The sequence below is a fragment of the Tachyglossus aculeatus genome, unplaced genomic scaffold (assembly GCF_015852505.1).
Source record: "Tachyglossus aculeatus isolate mTacAcu1 unplaced genomic scaffold, mTacAcu1.pri scaffold_101_arrow_ctg1, whole genome shotgun sequence".
NCBI lineage: Eukaryota > Metazoa > Chordata > Mammalia > Monotremata > Tachyglossidae > Tachyglossus > Tachyglossus aculeatus.
The window spans coordinates 876250-900107 of record NW_024044842.1 but is presented as its reverse complement, the minus strand read 5'-3'; the positions used below and the strand labels follow the sequence as shown (position 1 = coordinate 900107).

The following is a 23858-nucleotide window of genomic DNA, read 5'->3' as shown; positions in this document are numbered from 1 at the left end:
AGGGCTTAAGGGACCACCCCAAAGGGCTACTGTGAGGACACCTATTTCTGGTTATCACACCTTCTGCACAGTAAGCACTTAGGGACCCGCTCCAATGGCTACTGTGAGGACGCCCATTTCCAGCTATCACACCTCCTGCCCAGTAAGCACTTAGGAACCCCCCCCCCCCCCGTGGCTACTGTGAGGACACCCATTTCTGGCTATCACACCTCCTGCACAGTAAGCACTTAGGGACCCCCTCCAGTGGCTACTGTGAGGACGCCCATTTCCGGCTATCACACCTCCTGCAGACTAACCACTTAAGAAGGACCCCCCCCCCCCATGGTTATTGTGAGGACGCCCATTTCCTGTTAGCCCCCTCCAACACAGAGAGCCCCCCAAATGCTTACTGTTTAGACGCCCGTTTCCGGTTATCATCACACCTCGGGCTCAAGGACCCCCGAAGCGGCTACTGTGAGGACACCCATTTCCGGTTAGCCCCCTCCAGCACAGTCAGCGCTTCAGAATGACCCCCCTCGACGGCTACTGTGAGGACGCCCATTTCAGGTTAGCCCCCTCCAGCGCAGAAAGGGCTTAAGGGACCACCCCAAAGGGCTACTGTAAGGACACCCATTTCTGGTTATCACACCTCCTGCACAGTAAGTACTTGGGGACCCCCTCCAATGGTTACTGTGAGGACGCCCATTTCTGGTTATCACACCTCCTGCAGACTAAGGACCCCCCCCCCATGGCTATTGTGAGGATGCCCATTTCCGCTTAGCCCCCTTCAACACAGACACTTAAGGACCCCCCCCCCATGGCTATTGTGAGGACACCCATTTCCGGTTAGGCCCCTCCAACACAGTAAGCGCTTCAGAAGGCCCCCCAAATGCTTACTGTTTAGACGCCCATTTCCAGTTATCACACCTCCCGCTTAAGGACCCCCTCCCCAGTGGCTGCTGTGAGGACACCCATTTCTGGTTAACCCCCTCCAGCACAGAAAGGGCTTAAGGGACCACCCCAAAGGGCTACTGTGAGGACACCTATTTCTGGTTATCACACCTTCTGCACAGTAAGCACTTAGGGACCCGCTCCAATGGCTACTGTGAGGACGCCCATTTCCAGCTATCACACCTCCTGCACAGTAAGCACTTAGGGACCCCCTCCGATGGCTACTGTGAGGATGCCCATTTCTGGCTATCACACCTCCTGCACAGCAAGCACTTAGGGACCCCCTCCGATGGTTACTGTGAGGACGCCCATTTCCGGCTATCACACCTCCTGCAGACTAAACACTTAAGAAGGCCCCCCCCCCACCCATGGTTATTGTGAGGACGCCCATTTCCGGTTAGCCCCCTCCAACACAGAAAGCCCCCCCAAATGCTTACCGTTTAGACGCCCGTTTCCGGTTTATCATCACACCTCCGGCTCAAGGACCCCCTAAGCGGCTACTGTGAGGACGCCCTTTTCCGGTTAGCCCCCTCCAGCGCAGTAGGCGCTTCAGAATGACCCCCCCCCCCCCCGGCTACTGTGAGGACGCCCATTTGGGGTTAGCCCCCTCCAACACAGAAAGCCCCCCAAATGCCTACTGTTTAGACGCCCATTTCCGGTGATCATCACACCTCGGGCTCAAGGACCCCCTAAGCGGCTACTGTGAGGACACCCATTTCCGGCTAGCCCCCTCCAGCGCAGTCAGCGCTTCAGAATGACCCCCCCCCTTCTACGGTCACCGTGAGGACGCCCATTTCCGAGTAGCCCCCCTCCCACGTAGTAAGCGCCTAAGAAGGCCCCCCCCCCCCCCACAACGGCTACTGCGAGGACGCCCCCCCGGAAATCAGGCAGCGGGGGTCCGGACGTGGGTACGTGTGTGAGACGACGAGCGCTTTATTAGGCGGCTACTACTTCTTCTTGGAGACGCCCACGGTGCGGCCCCTGCGGCCGGTGGTCTTGGTGTGCTGGCCTCGAACTCGCAGCCTAGAGGGGAGGAGGGCCGGGTCAGGGACTGAGGACCCCCCCCCACCCCGGGGGCACCCCCCCCATCCCGCCCGTCCAGTCCACTCACCCCCAGAAGTGCCGCAGGCCTCGGTGCGCCCGGATCTTCTTCAGCCGTTCCAAGTCCTCCCGCAGCTTGTTGTCCAGCCCGTTGGCCAGCACCTGTCCGGGGGGGGGGGGGGGGGGGGGGGGTAAGCGCTCAGTACAGTGCCCAAAAGACCGGATGGATGGATGGCCCAGCCCCACCCCACCCGGGACCTGTCTGTATTTTCCAGCATCTCCTGGTTGTCCTTTCTGAGCGCTCTGCGCTTATGCCGAGTGCGGGGCACTGTACTGAGCGCTTGGGACTCTTTTAGACTGTGAGCCCACTCTTTTAGACTGTGAGCCCACTGTTGGGTAGGGACTGTCTCTTTGTGTTGCCAATTTGTACTTCCCAAGCGCTTAGTACAGTGCTCTGCACATAGTAAGCGCTCAATAAATACGATTGATTGATTGGGAGGGGACGCTACAACCGGCACGTCCCCTGCCCACAGCGAGCCTGTCGTCGGACGGCGATACAAATGGATAAAACGACAGGTGTGGACTTATTGGACGTCGATGCAAATAGTCGGTACAAATGACTGAAACGACAGGTGTCTACTTATTGGACGCCGATGCAAATAGTCGGTACAAATGACTGAAACGACAGGTGTCTACTTATTGGGCGCCGATGCAAATAGTCGATACAAATGACTGAAACGACAGGTGTCTACTTATTGGACGTCGATGCAAATAGTCGATACAAATGACTGAAACGACAGGTGTCTACTTATTGGACGTCGATGCAAATAGTCGATACAAATGAATGAAACGACAGGTGTGTACTTATTCGACGTCGATGCAAATAGTCGATACAAATGACTGAAACGACAGGTGTGGACTTATTGGACGTCGATGCAAATAGTCGGTACAAATGACTGAAACGACAGGTGTCTACTTATTGGACGTCGATGCAAATAGTCGATACAAATGACTGAGACGACAGGTGCGTACTTATTGAGCGCTCACCGCGCGCGGAGCGCTGTACTGAACGCTGGGGACCCAAGCGCTTAGTACAGTGCTCTGCACATAGTAAGCGCTCAATAAATACGATTGATTGATTGAGAGGAAGACAACAGTCAGGAACGGACGCGTTTCCCTCCCCCGAGGAGCCGACGGTCTAAATGGGAGGAGACTTCTATGCGGCCAACTTGTACTTCCCAAGCGCTTAGTACAGTGCTCCGCACGTAGTAAGCGCTCAATAAATACGATTGGTGATGACGATGATGAGACAGGATGGCGACGCCAGGGAACAACCATCCGTACGAGTCGATAAAAGGACCGCCAGGTATTTGCTGAGCGTCCAACACAATGAGCAGCGCTCAATAAGCAGCACGGGGTGACGCTGAGCGCTCAGTAGATAGTCCCGGGGGGGCGGACCTGGCTGTATTTTCCGTCCTTGACGTCCTTCTGTCGGTTGAGGAACCAGTCTGGGATCTTGTACTGCCGCGGGTTCTGCATGATGGTGATGACGCGCTCCACCTGACCCCAAATAAGGAGAATAATCATCCATCATCATCAATAATCAATTCATAATCAATAATCATTAATTATAATAATATACAATAATATATGATATATTATAAATAACACATATCACACATATCATATATAATATAGATAATATATAATATATATAAAATATAATATATAAATGTATATACACATAACACATATATTATATATATTATATATTGTATGCAATATATATACAGTATGTATATGCACATACAATATGTATATATATATATTGTATGCAATATACCTATACAATATGTATATGTATATACAATATGTATATATTGCATATAATATATTAGATATATAATACATATAACACATACATCACATATATAATATATATTATATAATATAGATAATATGTAAAAAATAATATATATAAATGTATATACATATAACATACATATATATATTATATATTGTATGCAATATATATACACAATATGTATATGCATATACAATATGTATATATTGTATGCAATATATATACACAATATGTACATATATTGTATATCATATATAATATATATGTATATATATAACATACATATTACATATTATATACAATATATATGTACAATATGTATATGTATATACAATATGCATATACAATATGCAATATATTGCATATATGTATCTTATATATATCATATATTATAAATATATTTTATAATTTTATAAAAGATGATAATTATAATTAATTAGTAGTTGATCGTTGATATCGATGATTAATAAGGCGATGGGGTTGTCCCCCGGGGGGCTCCCAGTCTTCATCCCCATTTTACAGGTGATGGAACTGAGGCCTAGAGAATAATAATGATGGTATTTGTGAAGCGCTTACTATGTGCCCAGCACTGTTCTAAGCGCTGGGGGGATACAAGGCGATGGGGTTGTCCCTCGTGGGGCTCCCGGTCTTCATCCCCATTTTATAGGTGAGCAAACTGAGGCCCAGAGAATAATAATGGTACTTGTGAAGCGCTTACTATGTGCCCAGCACTGTTCTAAGCGCTGGAGGGATACAAGGTGATGGGGTTTTCCCTCGTGGGGCTCAGTCTTCATCCCCATTTTACAGGTGAGGGAACTGAGGCACAGAGAATAATAATAATATTTGTGAAGCGCTTACTATGTGCCCAGCACTGTTCTAAGCGCTGAGGGGGATACAAGGCGATCGGGTTGTCCCTCGTGGGGCTCACGGTCGTCTTCATCCCGGATTACGGTACTTATTAAGCGCTGAATCTGTGCCAAGGACTGCTCTTTCCTGTCTTAAATGGGGTTCGTTTAATTATGCTACTTGTTGAGCGCCTTACTATGTGCAAAGCGCTGGGGAGAGAAGCTCATCAGGTGGGGCACAGTTCCTGTCTTAAATGGGGTTCGTTTAATTATGCTACTTGTTGAGCGCCTTACTATGTGCAAAGCGCTGGGGAGAGAAGCTCATCAGGTGGGGCACAGTTCCTGTCTTAAATGGGGTTCGTTTAATTATGCTACTTGTTGAGCGCTTTACTATGTGCAAAGCGCTGGGGAGAGAAGTTTATCAGGTTGGGCACAATCCGTCTTAAAGGGGTTCATAATTATGCTACTTGTTGAGCGCCTTACTATGTGCAGGTTTGGCACAGTTCCTGTCTTAAATGGGGTTCGTTTAATTATGCTACTTGTTGAGCGCCTTACTATGTGCAAAGCGCTGGGGAGAGAAGCTCATCAGGTGGGGCACAGTTCCTGTCTTAAATGCAGTTCGTTTAATTATGCTACTTGTTGAGCGCCTTACTATGTGCAGGTTTGGCACAGTTCCTGTCTTAAATGGGGTTCGTTTAATTATGCTACTTGTTGAGCGCCTTACTATGTGCAAAGCGCTGGGGAGAGAAGCTCATCAGGTTGGGCACAGTTCCTGTCTTAAATGCGGTTCGTTTAATTATGCTACTTGTTGAGCGCTTTACTATGTGCAGGTTTGGCACAGTTCCCGTGTTAAATGGGGTTCGTTTAATTATGCTACTTGTTGAGCGCTTTACTATGTGCAAAGCGCTAGGGAGAGAAGCTCATTAGGTTGGGCACAGTCCCTGTCTTAAATGGGGTTCGTTTAATTATGCTACTTGATGAGCGCTTTACTATGTGCAGGTTTGGCACAGTTCCTGTGTTAAACGGGGTTCGTTTAATTATGCTACTTGTTGAGCGCTTTACTATGTGCAAAGCGCTAGGGAGAGAAGCTCATTAGGTTGGGCACAGTCCCTGTCTTAAATGGGGTTCGTTTAATTATGCTACTTGATGAGCGCTTTACTATGTGCAGGTTTGGCACAGTTCCTGTCTTAAATGGGGTTCGTAATCATGCTACTTGTTGAGCGCTTAATCATCATCAATCGTATTTATTGAGCGCTTACTATGTGCAGAGCACTGGACTAAACGCTTACTGTAATCATGCTACTTCTTGAGCGCTTTACTGTGCGCAGGTTTGGCACAGTTCCCATGTTAAGTGGGGTTCGTTTAATTATGCTACTTGTTGAGCGCTTTACTATGTGCAAAGCGCTGGGGAGAGGAGCTCATCAGGTTGGGCACAGTTCCTGTCTTAAATGGGGTTCGTTTAATTGTGCTACTTGTTGAGCGCTTTACTGTGGGCAGGTTTGGCACAGTTCCTGTCTTAAATGGGGTTCGTTTAATTCTGCTATTTGTTGAGCGCTTTACTATGTGCAGGTTTGGCACAGTTCCTGTCTTAAATGGGGTTCATTTAATTATGCTACTTGTTGAGCGCTTTACTGTGTGCAAAGCGCTGGGGAGAGAAGCTCAGCAGGTTGGGCACGGTTCCTGTCTTAAATGGGGTTCGTAATTATGCTACTTGTTGAGCGCTTTACTATGTGCAATGCGCCGGGGAGAGGAGCTCATCAGGCTGGGCACAAGCCGTCTTAAAGGGGTACAAAATTGTGCTACTTGTTGAGCGCTTTACTATGTGCAAAGCGCTGGGGAGAGAAGCTCATCAGGTGGGGCACAGTTCCTGTCTTAAATGGGGTTTGTTTAATTATGCTACTTGTTGAGCGCTTTATTGTGTGCAGGTTTGGCACAGTTCCTGTGTTAAATGGGGTTCGTTTAATTATGCTACTTGTTGAGCGCTTTTACTACATGCAAGTTTGGCACAGTTCCTGTCTTAAATGGGGTTCGTTTAATTATGCTACTTGTTGAGCGCTTTACTGTGGGCAGGTTTGGCACAGTTCCTGTCTTAAATGGGGTTCGTTTAATTATGCTACTTGTTAAGCGCCTTACTATGTGCAAAGCGCTGGGGAGAGAAACTCATCAGGTTGGGCACAATTCGTCTTAAAGGGGTTCATAATTATGCTACTTGTTGAGCGCTTTATTGTGTGCAGGTTGGGCACAGTTCCTGTCTTAAACGGGGTTCGTAATCATGCTACTTGTTGAGCGCTTAATCATCATCAATTGTATTTATTGAGCGCTTACCATGTGCAGAGCACTGTACTAAGCGCTTATTGGAATCATGCTACTTGTTGAGCGCTTTACTGTGTGCAGGTTGGGCACAGCTCCCGTCTTAAATGGGGTTCGTAATCATGCTACTTGTTGAGCGCTTAATCATCATCAATCGTATTTATTGAGCGCTTACCATGTGCAGAGCACTGGACTAAGCGCTTACTGGAATCATGCTACTTGTTGAGCGCTTTACTGTGCGCAGGTTTGGCACAGTTCGTCTTAAATGGGGTTCGTTATCATGCTACTTGTTGAGCGCTTAATCATCATCAGTCGTATTTATTGAGCGCTTACCATGTGCAGAGCACTGGACTAAGCGCTTATTGGAATCATGCTACTTGTTGAGCGCTTTACTGTGCGCAGGTTGGGCACAGCTCCTGTCTTAAACGGGGTTCGTAATCATGCTACTTGTTGAGCGCTTAATCCTCATCAATTGTATTTATTGAGCGCTTACCATGTGCAGAGCACTGTACTAAGCGCTTATTGGAATCATGCTACTTGTTGAGCGCTTTACTGTGTGCCAAGCGCCGGGGAGAGGCGCTCAGAGGGTGTCTCCCCGCCAAGGGGTCGGCCCCACGTCGCTTAGCACACGGTAGGGCGCGGAGGCCGTTCTCGGGCCCGTGGGGGCGTCCAGCCAGTCGCCCGGGGGGGCCGCGGAGGGGTGGGAGTGAAGTAGATGCCCAGCGGGAGCGTAGGAGCCGGCGGCCAAAGGGGCGGCGGGCAGCGTGGGCGGCCTGGCATTTGAGGAGCGAGCGCCGGGCGGGGGTTGGAATCTAAACCGGCAGCCCCGGTGGCGCTCAGCACAGCGTCAACGGCCTCCGGGGGGGGGGGGGGGTGACCTTAATAGACAAATAAAATGATGATGAGGGTATTTGCGAAGCGCTTAGTACGTGCCGAGCACTGTTCTAAGCGCTGGGGAGATGCAAGGTGATCAGGTTGTTGTGATCCCAGGCTTCACCCCCATTTGACAGATGAGGAAACTGAGGCACGGAGAGTAATAATACTAATGATGGGGTTTGGTGAGCGCTTAGTACGTGCCGAGCGCTGTTTTAAGCGCCGGGGAGATGCAAGGTGATCAGGTTGTTGTGATCCCAGGCTTCATCCCCATTTGACAGATGAGGAAACTGAGGCACAGAGAGTAATAATTGTGGGGTTTGGTGAGCGCTTAGTACGTGCCAGGCGCTGTTTTAAGCGCCGGGGAGATGCAAGGTGATCAGGTTGTCCCCTGTGGGGCTCCCAGTCTCCATCCCCATTTGACAGATGGGGAAACTGAGGCACGGAGAGTAATAATTATGGGGTTTGGTGAGCGCTTAGTACGTGCCAAGCGCTGTTTTAAGCGCCGGGGAGATGCAAGGTGATCAGGTTGTTGTGATCCCAGGCTTCACCCCCATTTGACAGATGAGGAAACTGAGGCACGGAGAGTAATAATTGTGGGGTTTGGTGAGCGCTTAGTACGTGCCGAGCGCTGTTTTAAGCGCCGGGGAGATGCAAGGTGATCAGCTTGTTGTGATCCCAGGCTTCACCCCCATTTGACAGATGAGGAAACTGAGGCACGGAGAGTAATAATTGTGGGGTTTGGTGAGCGCTTAGTACGTGCCAAGTGCTGTTTTAAGCGCCGGGGAGATGCAAGGTGATGAGGTTGTCCCCCGTGGGGCTCACAGTCTCCATCACCATTTGACAGATGGGGAAACTGAGGCACAGAGAGTAATAATAACGATGGTATTTGTTAGGCGCTTCCTCGGTGCCACCCCCATTTTACAGATGAGGGAACTGAGGCCTGGAGGATAATAATAACGATGGTATTTGCTAGGCGCTTCCTCGGTGTCATCCCCATTTCACAGATGAGGGAACTGAGGCCCGGAGGAGAATAATAACGATGATGGTATTTGTTAGGCGCTTCCTCGGTGCCATCCCCATTTTACAGATGAGGGAACTGAGGCCCGGAGGAGAATAATAACGATGGTATTTGCTAGGCGCTTCCTAGGTGCCGTCCCCATTTTACAGATGAGGGAACTGAGGCCCGGAGGAGAATAACAACAACGATGGTACTTGTTAGGCGCTTCCTCGGTGCCACCCCCATTTTACAGATGAGGGAACTGAGGCCCGGAGGGAGGATAATAATAACGATGGTATTTGTTAGGCGCTTCCTAGGTGCCGTCCCCATTTTACAGATGAGGGAACTGAGGCCCGGAGGGAGGATAATAATAACGATGGTATTTGTTAGGCGCTTCCTAGGTGCCGTCCCCATTTTACAGATGAGGGAACCAAGGCCCGGAGGATAATAATAACGATGGTATTTATTAGGCGCTTCCTCGGTGCCACCCCCATTTTACAGATGAGGGAACTGAGGCCCGGAGGGAGGATAATAACGATGGTATTTGTTAGGCGCTTCCTCGGTGCCACCCCCATTTTACAGGTGAGGGAACTGAGGCCCGGAGGATAATAATAACTATGGTATTTATTAGGCGCTTCCTCGGTGCCACCCCCATTTTACAGATGAGGGAACTGAGGCCCGGAGGACAATAATAACGATGGTATTTGTTAGGCGCTTCCTAGGTGCCGTCCCCATTTTACAGATGAGGGAACCAAGGCCCGGAGGATAATAATAACGATGGTATTTGTTAGGCGCTTCCTCGGTGCCGTCCCCATTTTACAGATGAGGGAACTGAGGCCCAGAGAACTATAATAACGATGGTATTTGCTAGGCGCTTCCTTGGTGCCGTCCCCATTTTACAGATGAGGGAACTGAGGCCCAGAGAACTATAATAACGATGGTATTTGCTAGGCGCTTCCTAGGTGCCGTCCCCATTTTACAGATGAGGGAACTGAGGCCCGGAGAACTATAATAACGATGGTATTTGCTAGGCGCTTCCTAGGTGCCGTCCCCATTTTATAGATGAGGGAACTGAGGCCTGGAGGAGAATAATATCGATGGTATTTGTTAGGCGCTTCCTAGGTGCCATCCCCATTTTACAGATGAGGGAACTGAGGCCCGGAGGGAGGATAATAACGATGGTATTTGTTAGGCGCTTCCTAGGTGCCATCCCCATTTTACAGATGAGGGAACTGAGGCCCGGAGAATAATAACGATGGTATTTGCTAGGCGCTTCCTAGGTGCCATCCCCATTTTACAGATGAGGGAACTGAGGCCCGGAGGACAATAATAACGATGGTATTTGTTAAGCGCTTCCTAGGTGCCATCCCCATTTTACAGATGAGGGAACTGAGGCCCGGAGAATAATAATGATGGTATTTGCTAGGCGCTTCCTAGGTGCCATCCCCATTTTACAGATGAGGGAACTGAGGCCCGGAGGACAATAATAACGATGGTATTTATTAGGCGCTTCCTCGGTGCCACCCCCATTTTACAGATGAGGGAACTGAGGCCCGGAGGGAGGATAATAATAACAACGATGGTATTTGTTAGGCGCTTCCTCGGTGCCACCCCCATTTTACAGATGAGGGAACTGAGGCCCGGAGGAGAATAATAACGATGGTATTTGTTAGGCGCTTCCTCGGTGCCATCCCCATTTTACAGATGAGGGAACTGAGGCCCGGAGGAGAATAATAACGATGGTACTTGTTAGGCGCTTCCTAGGTGCCATCCCCATTTTACAGAAGAGGGAACTGAGGCCCGGAGGAGTGACTCGCCCCAAGTCACGCGGCGGAGGGATTCGAACCCACGACCGGACCCCGAAGCCACAGCTCTCGCCGCCGAGCCGTAGGTCGTAAGTGCTCTGCGGGGCTGGGGTGGGTTTACGGAGCGTGTCGGCCGGTTGTACTTATTGGGCGCCTAATGCGTGCGGAGCACTGTGCTGAGCGCTGGGGGGAGGCCACATCCCCCGCCCGCGACCAGCTGACCGTCTATGGATGGGGGAGACGGACGTGCACTGACATCATAATCAATAAATACGATTGATTGATTGATTGATTGACCATAATCATAATTTTGGTATTTATTAAGCGCTTACTCTGTGCGAAGCGCCGTTCTGAGCGTCTGAACCCCCATTTTCCAGACGGGGGAACTGAGGCCCGGGGAGGTGAAGCGACTCGCCCCAGGTCCCACGGCCTGGGATTCGGATGACGGAAATGACAGGGTCGGGGGGCTTTAAGGAGGAGGAGGTACTTACTGAGCGCCTACTGAGAGCGCGGCGCTGTGCTAGACGCCTGGGGGGGGGGGGGGGACTGATGTTTAAGGGAAGCAGCGTGGCTCAGCGGAAAGAGCCCGGGCTCTGGAGTCCGAGGTCACGGGTTCGAATCCCGGCCCCGCCGCTTTGGGCGAGTCACCGCACTTCTCTGGGCCTCGGTTCCCTCACCCGGGAAATGGGGGTGAAGACTGGGAGCCCGCTGTTGGGTAGGGACCGTCTCTATACGTTGCCAATCTGTCCTTCCCAAGCGCTTAGTACAGTGCTCTGCGCATAGTAGGCGCTCAATAAATACGATTGATGATGATGATGATGACCACCCTGTAACCTCCCCGGCGCTCGGAAGGGTGCTTGGCGCATAGTAAGCGCTTAATAAATGCCGTCGCTGATGGTTACGGACGTAAACGGGAAGTTGGGACACAGGCGCTCCGGGGGGGTTTACTGAGCGCCTGGCCGTGCGCGCGGCACTGTGCTGAGCGCCCCGGGGGTCCCCCTCACCTCGTCCTCGGTGAGCTCTCCGGCCCTCTTGGTCAGGTCGATGTCGGCCTTCCTCAGCACCACGTGGGCGTAGCGGCGGCCCACCCCCTGTCACCGCAACAGAAAGTCAGGTGGGGACCCCCCCTCTCCACCTCTATCGCGACAGACAACCCCCGGCTATATCACAGCCCCCCCACCCCTATTGTGATAGACGCCCCTCTCCCCTCCATCTCTACCGTGACAGGCTGCCCCACCCCCCCCCCACCCACCATCTATCGCGACGGGCGTGGACCCTCTGTATCGCGACAGACCACCCCCGGCTATATCATGCTAGACACGGCCCCCCCACCCCTATCGTGATAGACGCCCCTCTCCCCTCCATCTCTATCGCGACAGACGCCCCCCCCCCCCCCCCATCTATCGCAATAGGCGCGGACCATCTGTATCGCAACAGGCGTGGACCCCCTGCCACCGGAACAGAAAGTCACGTGGGGAAGGGGAGGAGACACCCCCCCCCATCGCTATCGCGACAGACCCCCCTCTCCCCCCATCTCTATCGCGACAGACAACCCCCCCCACCCCTATCGTGATAGACGCCCCTCTCCCCTCCATCTCTACCGCGACAGACGCCCCCCCCCCCCCATCTATCGCGACGGGCGTGGACCCTCTGTATCGCGACAGGGGCGGGCCCTCTGTATCGAGACAGACCACCCCAGGCTATATCACGCTAGACACGGCCCCCTCCACCTCTATCGCGACAGACCCCCCCCCCTCCCCTCCACGTCTATCGCGACAGACGCCCCCCCCCCCAATCTGACCATCTGTATCGCGACAGACCACCCCCGGCTACACCATGCTAGACACGGCCCCCCCCATCTCTATCGCGAAAGACGACCCTCTCCCCTCCATCTCTATCGCGACAGACCCCCCCCCCCCATCTATTGCGACGGGCGTGGACCCCCTGTAGCGTGACAGACCACCCCCGGCTATATCATGCTAGACACGTTCCCCCCCCCCCCCCCAATCTCTATCACGACAGACGCCCCCCACCATCTACCGCGACGGGCGTGGACCCTCTGCATCGCGACAGGCGTGGACCCTCTGTATCGCGACGGGCGCGGACCCTCTGTATCGCGACAGACCACCCCCTGCTATATCATGCTAGACAAGGCCCCCCCCCCCCCCCCACCACGATCGCAAAAGATGCCCCTCTCCCCTCCATTTCTACTGCGACAGACGCCCCCCCCCCCCCCCCCCCCCATCTATCGCGACAGGCGTGGACCCTCTGTATCGCAACATACAACCCCCGGCTACTTCATGCTAGACACAGCCCCCCCACCGCTATCACAAAAGACGACCCTCTCCCCCCACCTCTATCGCGACAGACGCCCCCCGCCCCCTATCGCGACAGGCATGGACCCTCTGTATCGTGACAGACAACCCCCGGCTATATCACGCTAGACACGGGCCCCCACACCTCTATCACGACAGACGACCCTCTCACCCTCCATCTCTATCACGACAGATGCCCCCCCCCCCCCCCCCATCTATCGCGACAGACCACCCCCGGCTATATCATGCTAGACACGGCCCCCCATCTCTATCGCGAAAGACAACCCTCTCCTCCCATCTCTATCGCTACAGACAACCCTCTCCCCCCCATCTCTATCGCAACCAACGCGGCCCCCACATCTACTGTGACAGGCGCGGGCCCTCTGTATCGCGACAGACACGGATCTCCCCTCCCACTCTATCACGACAGACGTGGATCTCCCCTCCCACTCTATCGCGACAGACCCGGGCCCCCATCTTTATCGCAACCGACACGGCCCCCACCATCCACTGTGACAGGCGCGGGCCCTCTGTATCGCGACAGACGTGGATCTCCCTCCCCACTCTATCGCGACAGACGTGGATCTCCCTCCCCACCCTATCGCGACAGACACGGGCCCCCACCATCCATCTCGACAGGCGCGGGCCCTCTGTATCGCGACAGACGCGGACCCCCACCTCTATCGCGACAGACGCGGCCCCCACCGTCTTCTGCGACAGACGCGGGCCCTCTGTATCGCGACAGACACGGATCTCCCTCCCCACTCCATCGTGATAGACGCCCCCGCCCCCCATCTCTATCGCGATAGACACCCCCCACCCCCATCTCTATCGCGACAGGCACGGGCCCCCCCACCCCGACCCCCAGCAACGGCGACGTCACCCGCTCAGTGCTGGGGGAGAAGAGCAGCCCGGACCGGCAGGTAATTATTATTATCATTGATAATTATTATTATCATCCTTATATTACTATATATTGTTATACATTATGTATCATATTATATATTAATATATTATATGTTATAATATATTATGGTATTATTATATTATTTTTGACAAGTTCCATGAGATTAATAAATTGCATATGGTGGATGATAGCTTCAATAATGATTAATATAGCATATATGGTGGATGATAGCTTCAATAATGATTAATAAATTGTACATGGTGGATGATAGCTTCAATAATGATTAATAAATTGTATATGGTGGATGATAGCTTCAATGATGATTAATATATCGTATATGGTGGATGATAGCTTCAATGATGATTAATATATCGTATATGGTGGATGATAGCTTCAATAATGATTAATATATCGTACATGGTGGATGATAGCTTCAATAATGATTAATATATCGTACATGGTGGATGATAGCTTCAATAATGATTAATATGTCGTAGATGGTGGATGATAGCTTCAATAATGATTAATAAATTGTAGATGGTGGGCGATAGCTTCAATAATGATTAATATATCGTATATGGTGGGTGATAGCTTCAATAATGATTAACATATCGTACATGGTGGATGATAGCTTCAATAATGATTAATATATCGTACATGGTGGATGATAGCTTCAATAATGATTAATATATCGTACATGGTGGATGATAGCTTCAATAATGATTAATATGTCGTAGATGGAGGATGATAGCTTCAATAATGATTAATGAATTGTATATGGTGGATGATAGCTTCAATGATGATTAATATATCGTGTATGGTGGATGATAGCTTCAATGATGATTAATATATCGTATATGGTGGATGACAGCTTCAATAATGATTAATATATCGTACATGGTGGATGATAGCTTCAATAATGATTAATATATCGTACATGGTGGATGATAGCTTCAATAATGATTAATATGTCGTAGATGGTGGATGATAGCTTCAATAATGATTAATATATCATAGATGGTGGTAATTATGCAATTGTGTATATCACGATGATGTTGGATAAATTATAGTACGCGATTGTGTATATGATGGTATGCGCAATCGCAGTATTGAGAGTACAATGATGGCATTTATTAAGCGCTTACTATGTGCCAAGCACTGTTCTAAGCGCTGGGGGGGGATACAAGGTGATGAGGTTGACGGTCTTCATCCCCATTTGACAGATGAGGAAACTGAGGCCCGGACAATGCTAATGATGGCATGCACTGAACGCTTACCAGGTGCCAAGCCCTGTTCTAAGCGCTGCGGGGGATACAAGGTGATCGATCAATCGTATTTATTGAGCGCTTACTGCGTGCGGGGCACTGTACTAAGCGCTTGGGAAGCCCAAGATGGCGACATCTAAAACCGTCCCGCCCCAACGGCGGGCTCAGTCTTCCTCCCCGTTTGACGGAGGGGGAAACTGAGGCCCAGAGAAGCGCCTCGCCCAAGGCCGCACAGCAGCCGCGTGGCGGGGCCGGGATCGGAACCCAGGGCCTTCCCACTCTCAGGCCCGACCCCCGGCGCCCTGCCTCTTCCGGGCTCGGGAGTCCGAGGTCCTGGGTTCCAATCCCGGCCCCCCGCCGCTCGTCAGCTGGGGGACCCCGGGGGCAGGTCCCGTCGCTTCCCCGGGCCTCAGTTTCCCCACCCGCGAAACGGGGAGGAAGCCCGCGGGCCCGCCCCCGTGGGACGGCCTCATCACCTTGCAACCTTCCCGGCGCTTACCACAGTGCTTGGCACATAGTGAGCGCTTAATAAATGCCATCATTACTATTATTATCCCCCCCCCCCCGGCTCTTCGTACATAGTCAGTGCTCAACAAACACCACCATTAATGCCATTATCGAGACCGCGGTGGCCCTGTATCTCCCCCAGCGCTTACAACAGTGCTCGGCACAGGGTAGGCGCTTAATAAATAGCCTTATCGTCGTCGTTATCACTCATCTGGGGCCCCCTCACCTTGATGGCGGTGATGGCGAAGGCGATCTTCCTCCGCCCATCGATGTTGGTGTTGAGGACCCGCAGGATGTGCTGGAACTTCTCGGGGATCACCAGAGACTGTGGGGAGGGGAGACCAAACAGTTCCCCCCCTTCACTCCACCCAGACTCCTTACTGAGCGCCCCACCGCCCTGGAAAGACGGGCACGACCCCTGCCAATCGCCACCCCGTGCTCTCCCCAGCGTCTAGTACAGTGCACCGCGCGCCGTAAATCCCACTGGTGGGGACCGTCTCTATATGTTGCCGACTTGCACGTCCCGAGCGCTCAGTACAGTGCTCGGCCCACAGTAAGCGCTCAATAAATACCATTGAGTGGAGGCCGGGAAGCCGGCCTCCCAGCGCTCAGCACATGGTGAGCGCCTAAAAATGTCACCGTTATCGCTAATTGTCACCCCGTGCTCTCCCCAGCGCTTAGCACAGTGCCCGGTATCCAGGAAGCGCTCAATAAATCCCACTGATGGATTGATTGAGGAGCCTAGAACAGTGCCTGGCACTTGGTGAGCGCCTAAAAAATGTCATTAAGCGCTCAATAAATCCCAATGATGGATTGAGGAGGGAGAGCCTGTCGCCCAGCGTTTAGAACAGTGCCTGGCACTTGGTGAGCGCCTAAAAAATGCCATTAAGCGCTCAATAAATCCCACTGATGGACTGATTGAGGAGAGAGAGTCTGTCGCCCAGCGCTTAGACTGGTGCCTGGCACTTGGTGAGCGCCTAAAAAATGTCATTATTATAATTATTATCACTAATTGTCACCCTGTGCTTTCCCCAGCGCTTAGCACAGTGCCCTGCATCCAGGAAGCGCTCAATAAATCCCCCTGATGGATTGATTGAGGAGATAGAGTCTGTTGCCCAGCGTTTAAAACAGTGCCTGGCACTTGGTGAGTGCCTAAAAAATGTCATTAAGCGCTCAATAAATCCCACTGATGGACTGATAGAGGAGAGAGAGCCTGTCGCCCAGCGTTTATAACAGTGCCTGGCACTTGGTGAGCGCCTAAAAAATGTCATTATTATAATTATTATCACTAATTGTCACCCTGTGGTCTCCCCAGCGCTTCGCACAGTGCCCTGCATCCAGGAAGCGCTCAATAAATCCCCCTGATGGACTGATAGAGGAGAGAGAGCCTGTCGCCCAGCGTTTATAACAGTGCCTGGCACTTGGTGAGCGCCTAAAAAATGTCATTATTATAATTATTATCACTAATTGTCACCCTGTGGTCTCCCCAGCGCTTCGCACAGTGCCCTGCATCCAGGAAGCGCTCAATAAATCCCCCTGATGGATTGATTGAGGAGGGAGAGCCTGTCGCCCAGCGTTTAGAACAGTGCCTGGCACTTGGTGAGCGCCTAAAAAATGTCATTATTAGGATTATTATCACTAATTGTCACCCTGTGGTCTCCCCAGTGCTTCGCACAGTGCCCTTTATCCAGGAAGCGCTCAATAAATCCCACTGATGATGGGTTGATTGAGGAGAGAGAGCCTGTCGCCCAACGCTTAGAACAGTGCCTGGCAGTTGGTGAGCGCCTAAAAAATGTCATTATTATAATTATTATCACTAATTGTCACCCTGTGGTCTCCCCAGCGCTTCGCACAGTGCCCTGACAACAGTAAGCGCTCAATAAATCTCACTGATGGATTGAAGAGAGAGTGCTTAATGAACGCCATTATCATGCAGGGCTCAACACAGAGGAAGGGCCCGATAATTATAATGATAATGGCATTTATTAAGCGCTTACTATGTGCCAAGCTCTGTTCTAAGCGCTGGGGAGGTTACGAAGTGATCAGGTTGTCCCGCGGGGGGGGGGCTCCCAGTCTTCGTCCCCATTTGACAGATGGGGAAACTGAGGCCCAGAGAAGCGAAGTGACTCGCCCAAGGTCACCCAGCTGACAGTTGGCGGCAGGATTTGAACCCATGACCTCTGACTCCAAAGCCCGGGCTCTTGCCACTGAGCCACGCTGCACCTTTATGAGCGGGAGGGGTTCATTCATTCATCCAATCGTATGTACTGAGCGCTTACTGTGTGCAGAGCACTGTACTAAGCGCCAGTTGGCAACATGTAGAGCCCAATAATCAATCAATCGTATTTATTGAGCGCTTACTGTGTGCAGAGCACTGTACTAAGCGCCATTTGGCAACATATAGAGCCCAATAAACAATCAATCGTATTTATTGAGCGCTTACTGTGTGCAGAACACTGTACTAAGCGCAAGCTGGCAACATATAGAGCCCAACAACCAATCAATCGATCGTATTTATTGAGCGCTTACTGTGCGCAGAGCACTGTACTAAGCGCAAGTTGGCAACATAGCCCAACAATCAATCAATCGTATTTATTGAGCACTTACTGTGTGCAGAGAACTGTACTAAGCGCCAAGTTGGCAACATATAGAGCCCAATAATCAATCAATCGTATTTATTGAGCGCTTACTGTGTGCAGAGCACTGTACTGAGCGCTTGGGAAGTACAAGATGGCAACATATAGAGACATTCCCTACCCAACAATCAATCATATTTATTGAGCGCTTACTGTGTGCAGAGCACTGTACTGAGCGCTTGGGAAGTACAAGATGGCAACATACAGAGACATTCCCTACCCAACAATCAATCAATCATATTTATTGAGCGCTTACTGTGTGCAGAGCACTGTACTAAGGGCATGTTGGCAACATATACAGCCCAACAATCAATCAATCGTATTTATTGAGCGCTTACTGTGTGCAGAGCACTGTACTAAGCGCAAGTTGGCAACATATAGAGCCCAACAATCAATCGTATTTATTGAGCGCTTACTGTGTGCAGAGCACTGTACTAAGCGCAAGTTGGCAAAATACAGAGCCCAACAATCAATCAATCGTATTTATTGAGCGCTTACTGTGTGCAGAGCACTGTACTAAGCGCCAGTTGGCAACATATAATAGAGCCCAATAATCAATCAATCGTATTTATTGAGCGCTTACTGTGTGCAGAGCACTGTACTAAGCGCTTGGGAAGTACAAGATGGCAACATATAGAGACATTCCCTACCCAACAATCATATTTATTGAGCGCTTACTGTGTGCAGAGCACTGTACTAAGCGCTTGGGAAGTACAAGGTGGCAACTGTACTAAGCTTAAGTTGGCAACATATGTAGCCCAACAATCAATCAGTCAATCAATCGTATTTATTGAGCGCTTACTGTGTGCAGAGCACTGTACTAAGCGCTTGGGAAGTACAAGATGGCAACATATAGTCATCATCATCATCCTCATCAATCGTATTTATTGAGCGCTTACTGTGTGCAGAACACTGTACTAAGCGCTTGGCAAGTACAAGTTGGCAACATATAGAGACAGTCCCTACCCAACAGTGGGCTCACAGTCTAGAAATGGGTGATCGGGGAGCGTGATGGACGCCCCCCCAACTCGGATGACACCCCCAGATGAGGGGGGTGGCCTCCTCCTCCACGCAGCCCCCAGGATGGCGTTGATGCTCTTCCCCCCTTCCCCAAGAAGGGTCGGATGGCCGCATCGGCGCGGGGGCGGGCGGAAATATGGACGCCCCCGGGTCGGGGCGTCTCCCCCGTCGCCTCCCGCGCAGATCCGGGCCTCCCCCGCCGTTTCCCGGCCCCGATGGCGGCGGATTCCCCGGCCCGGCCCTCAGGGGTCCTCACCATGGCGGCCAGTCCTCGGCGCTGGTCCCCCTCTGGAAAAGAAGGCGGAAGTGACGCCAGCGCCCCTATATCAGCGCGCGCGCGGGGGGCGGGGCGGACGTTGAGGCGCATGCGCGGTGGGCTGGGGGGGAGGCGAACTTCCGGGTGTTGACCGCCAGGGGGCGGCCGCAAGGAGGGCTTCTCGATCGATTAGGTTTGATCATTCATTCGTTCATTCATCCCTTTGTTCGTTCATTCATTCATTCATTCATTCAGTCGTATTCATTCATTCATCATTCATTCGTTCGTTCGTTCATTCATCCGTTTGTTCGTTCATTCATTCAGTCAGTCAGTCGTATTCATTCATCATTCATTCGTTCATTCATCCGTTTGTTCGTTCATTCATTCAGTCAGTCAGTCGTATTCATTCATTCATCATTCATTCGTTCATTCGTTCGTTCATTCATCCGTTTCTTCGTTCATTCATTCATTCGGTCAGTCATATTCATTCATTCATCATTCATTCGTTCGTTAGTTCGTTCATTCATCGGTTTGTTCGTTCATTCATTCAGTCAGTCAGTCGTATTCATTCATTCATCATTCATTCGTTCGTTCATTCATCGGTTTGTTCGTTCATTCATTCATTCAGTCAGTCGTAGTCATTCATTCATCATTCATTCGTTCGTTCATTCATCCGTTTGTTCGTTCATGCATTCATTCATTCAGTCGTATTCATTGATTCATCATTCATTCGTTCGTTCATTCATTCATCCGTTTGTTCGTTAATGCATTCATTCATTCAGTCGTATTCATTCATCATTCGTTCGTTGGTTCGTTCATTCATCTGTTTGTTCGTTCATTCATTCATTCATCATTCATTCGTTCGTTCATTCATTCATCCGTTTGTTTGTTCATTCATTCATTCAGCAGTATTCATTCATTCATTCAATCGTATTTATTGAGCGCCTACTGTGTGAATAGCACTGGACTAAGCACTTGGGAAGTACAAGTTGGCGACAGAGACAATCCCTGCCCATCCCTTCATTCATCATCCATCCATTCACTCATTCATTCAATCGTATATATTGGGTGCCTTCTGAGTGCTGAACACCGGACTAAGCGCTGGGATACTCCAATCCGGCAACAGAGACAATCCCTGACCATCCCTTCATTCATTCATTCATCCTTCATTCATCCATTCATTCATTCAATCGTATTTATTGGGTGCCTTCTGAGCGCTGAGCACCATACTAAGCGCTGAGAAAGTCCAATCCGGCAACAGAGACAATCCCTGACCATCCCTTCATTCATTCATTCATCCCTTCATTCATCCATCCATTCATTCAATCGTATTGATTGGGTGCCTTCTGAGCGCTGAGCACTTTACTAAACGCTGAGAAAGTCCAGTCTGGCAACAGAGACAATCCCTACCCATCCCTTCCTTCCTTCCTTCCTTCCATCCTTCAGTCATCCATTCGTTCATTCATTCATTCATTCATTCAATCGTATTTATTGGGCACCTTCTGAGCGCTGAGCACCGGATTAAGCACTGGGAAAATCCAATCCGGCAACAGAGACAATCCCTGCCCATCCCTTCATTCATTCATTCATCCACTCATTCATTCATTCAATCGTATTTATTGGGTGCCTTCTGAGCGCTGAGCACCGACTAAGCGCTGGGAAAGTCCAATCTGGCAACAGAGACAATCCCTGCCCATCCCTTCCTTCCTTCCTTCATTCATTCATCCGTTCATTCATTCATTCAATCAATTGTATTTATTGGGTGCTTACTGAGTGCTGAACGCCGGACTAAGCACCGGGAAAGTCCAATCCGGCAACAGAGACAATCCCTGCCCAACCCTTCATTCATTCATTCATTCATTCATTCATTCATTCATTCAGTCATTCGTTCAGTCATCTGTTCGCTCATTCATTCATTCAATCGTATTTATTGGGTGCCTACTGAGTGCTGAGCACCGGATTAAGCGCTGGGAAAGTCCAATCCGGCCACGGAGACAATCCCGGCCCATCCCTTCATTCATTCATTCATTCATCCATTCGTTCAATCGTATTTATTGGGTGCCTTCTGAGTGCTAAGCACCGGACTAAGCGCTGGGAAAGTCCACTCCGGCAACAGAGGCAATCCCTGCCCAACCCTTCATTCATTCATTCACTCATTCACTCATTCATTCATTCATTCATATTTATTGGGTGCCTTCTGAGTGCTGAGCACCGGACTAAGCGCTGGGAAAATCCAATCTGGGAACAGAGACAATCCCTGCCCATCCCTTCATTCATTCATTCATTCATTCATTCAAACGTATTTGTTGGGTGCCTTCTGAGCGCTGAGCACCGGACTAAGCGCTGGGAAAGTCCAATCCGGCAACAGAGACAATCCCTGACCATCCCTTCATTCATTCATCCATTCGTTCATTCATTTATTCAATCATATTTATTGGGTGCCTACTGAGCGCTAAGCACCAGACTAAGCGCTGGGAAAGTCCAATCCGGCAACAGAGACAATCCCTGCCCGTCCCTTCATTCATCCGTTTGTTCATTCATTCATTCAATCAATCGTATTTACTGGGTGCCTTCTGAGAAGCAGCGTGGCTCAGTGGGAAATCAATCAATCAATCAATCGTATTTATTGAGCGCTCACTGTGTGCAGAACACTGTACTAAGCGCTTGGGAAGTACAAGCTGGCAACATATAGAGACGGAAAGAGCCCGGGCTTTGGAGTCAGAGGTCATGGGTTCAAATCCCGGCTCCGCCAGTTAGCTGGGTGACTTTGGGCGAGTCACTTAACTTCTCTGGGCCTCAGTTTTCTCATCTGTAAAATGGGGATGAAGACTGTGAGCCCCCGCCCGTGGGACAACCTGATCATCTTGTAACCTCTCCAGCGCTTAGAACAGTGCTCTGCACATAATAAGCGCTTAATAAATGCTATTATTATTATTATTATTATTATTATTATTATTATTATTATTCTGAGTGCTGAGCATCGGACTAAGCGCAGGGAAAATCCAATCCGGCAACAGAGACAATCCCTGCCCGTCCCTTCATTCATTCATTCATTCATTCATTCATTCATCCGTTCATTCATTTATTCGTTCATTCATTCAATCGTATTTATTGGGTGCTTACGCAGGGGACCCTATAACAGCTGCGGAGCGGGGCGGCCGTTGAGGCGCATGCGCGATGCTGGGAGGGGGGGGGGGGGGGGTGAGGCGAACTTCCGGGTATTGACCGCCAGGGGGCGGCCGCAAGCGGGGGAAAACTCCGGCCTCCGAATCAATTCATTCATTCATTCATCCGTTCATTCATTCATTTATTCATTCAATCGTATTTATTGGGTGCCGACTGAGCGCAGAGCACCGGACTAAGCGCTGGGAAAGTCCAATCCGGCAACAGAGAGAATCCTTAGAGAAGTAGCGTGGCTCAGTGGGTAGAGCCGGGCTTTGGAGTCACAGGTCATGGGTTCAAATTTAGACAACCGGAAGTGGGGCCGGGGCGAGGGGGATTGTGGGAATGGCAGTTTCCGGAAGTCCAGTTTTGACGGCGTCCCGGGACCGGAAGTGTGGCAGGGGCGAGGGGCATTGTGGGAGTCGCAGTTTCCGGAAGTCCAGCTTTGAACGCGGCCCGGGACCGGAAGTGGGGCCGGGGCGAGGGGGATTGTGGGAGTGGCAGCTTCCGGAAGTGTAGCTTTGACAGCAGCCCGGGACCGGAAGTGTGGCCGGGACGAGGGGTATTCTGGATATCGCAGATTCCGGAAGTCCAGCTTTGAACGCGGCCCGGGACCGGAAGTGCGGCCGGGACGAGGGGTATTGTGGGAATCGCAGATTCCGGAAGTCCAGCTTTGAACGCGGCCCGGGACCGGAAGTGTGGCCGTGCCGAGGGGGATTGTGGGCGTGGCAGTCTCCGGAAGTCCAGTTTTGCCGGCCGCCCGGGACCGGAAGTGGGGCCGGGCCGGGGGGCATTGTGGGAGCGGCAGCTTCCGGAAGTCCAGTTTGGACGGCCAGCCGGGACCGGAAGTGGGGCCGGGGCGCGGGGGATTGTGGGAGCGGCAGCTTCCGGAAGTGTAATTTTGACGGCCAGCCGGGACCGGAAGTGGGGCCGGGGCGAGGGGCATTGTGGGAGCGGCAGCTTCCGGAAGTCCAGTTTTGATGGCCAGCCGCGACCGGAAATGCGGCCGTGGCGAAGGGCATTGTGGGAGCGGCAGCTTCCGGAAGTCCAGTTTGGACGGCCAGCCGGGACCGGAAGTGGGGCCGGGGCGAGGGGCATTGTGGGAGCGGCAGCTTCCGGAAG

At 51.0% G+C, this 23858-nt stretch overlaps 1 protein-coding gene across 1 annotated transcript; it reads right to left on the bottom strand.

The window, feature by feature from the left end:
- Positions 1-1838: 1838 nt before the first annotated feature.
- RPS18 (ribosomal protein S18) lies at positions 1839-19653 on the bottom strand. Its single transcript, XM_038742224.1, has 6 exons — positions 19575-19653; positions 15889-15987; positions 11673-11759; positions 3430-3531; positions 2042-2133; positions 1839-1953 (listed from the first exon to the last, which is right to left on the bottom strand). Exons 1-6 carry the CDS (start codon positions 19575-19577, stop codon positions 1878-1880), a joined length of 459 nt encoding a protein of 152 aa, XP_038598152.1. The 5' UTR covers positions 19578-19653; the 3' UTR covers positions 1839-1877.
- Between the last annotated feature and the right edge of the window lie 4205 nt (positions 19654-23858).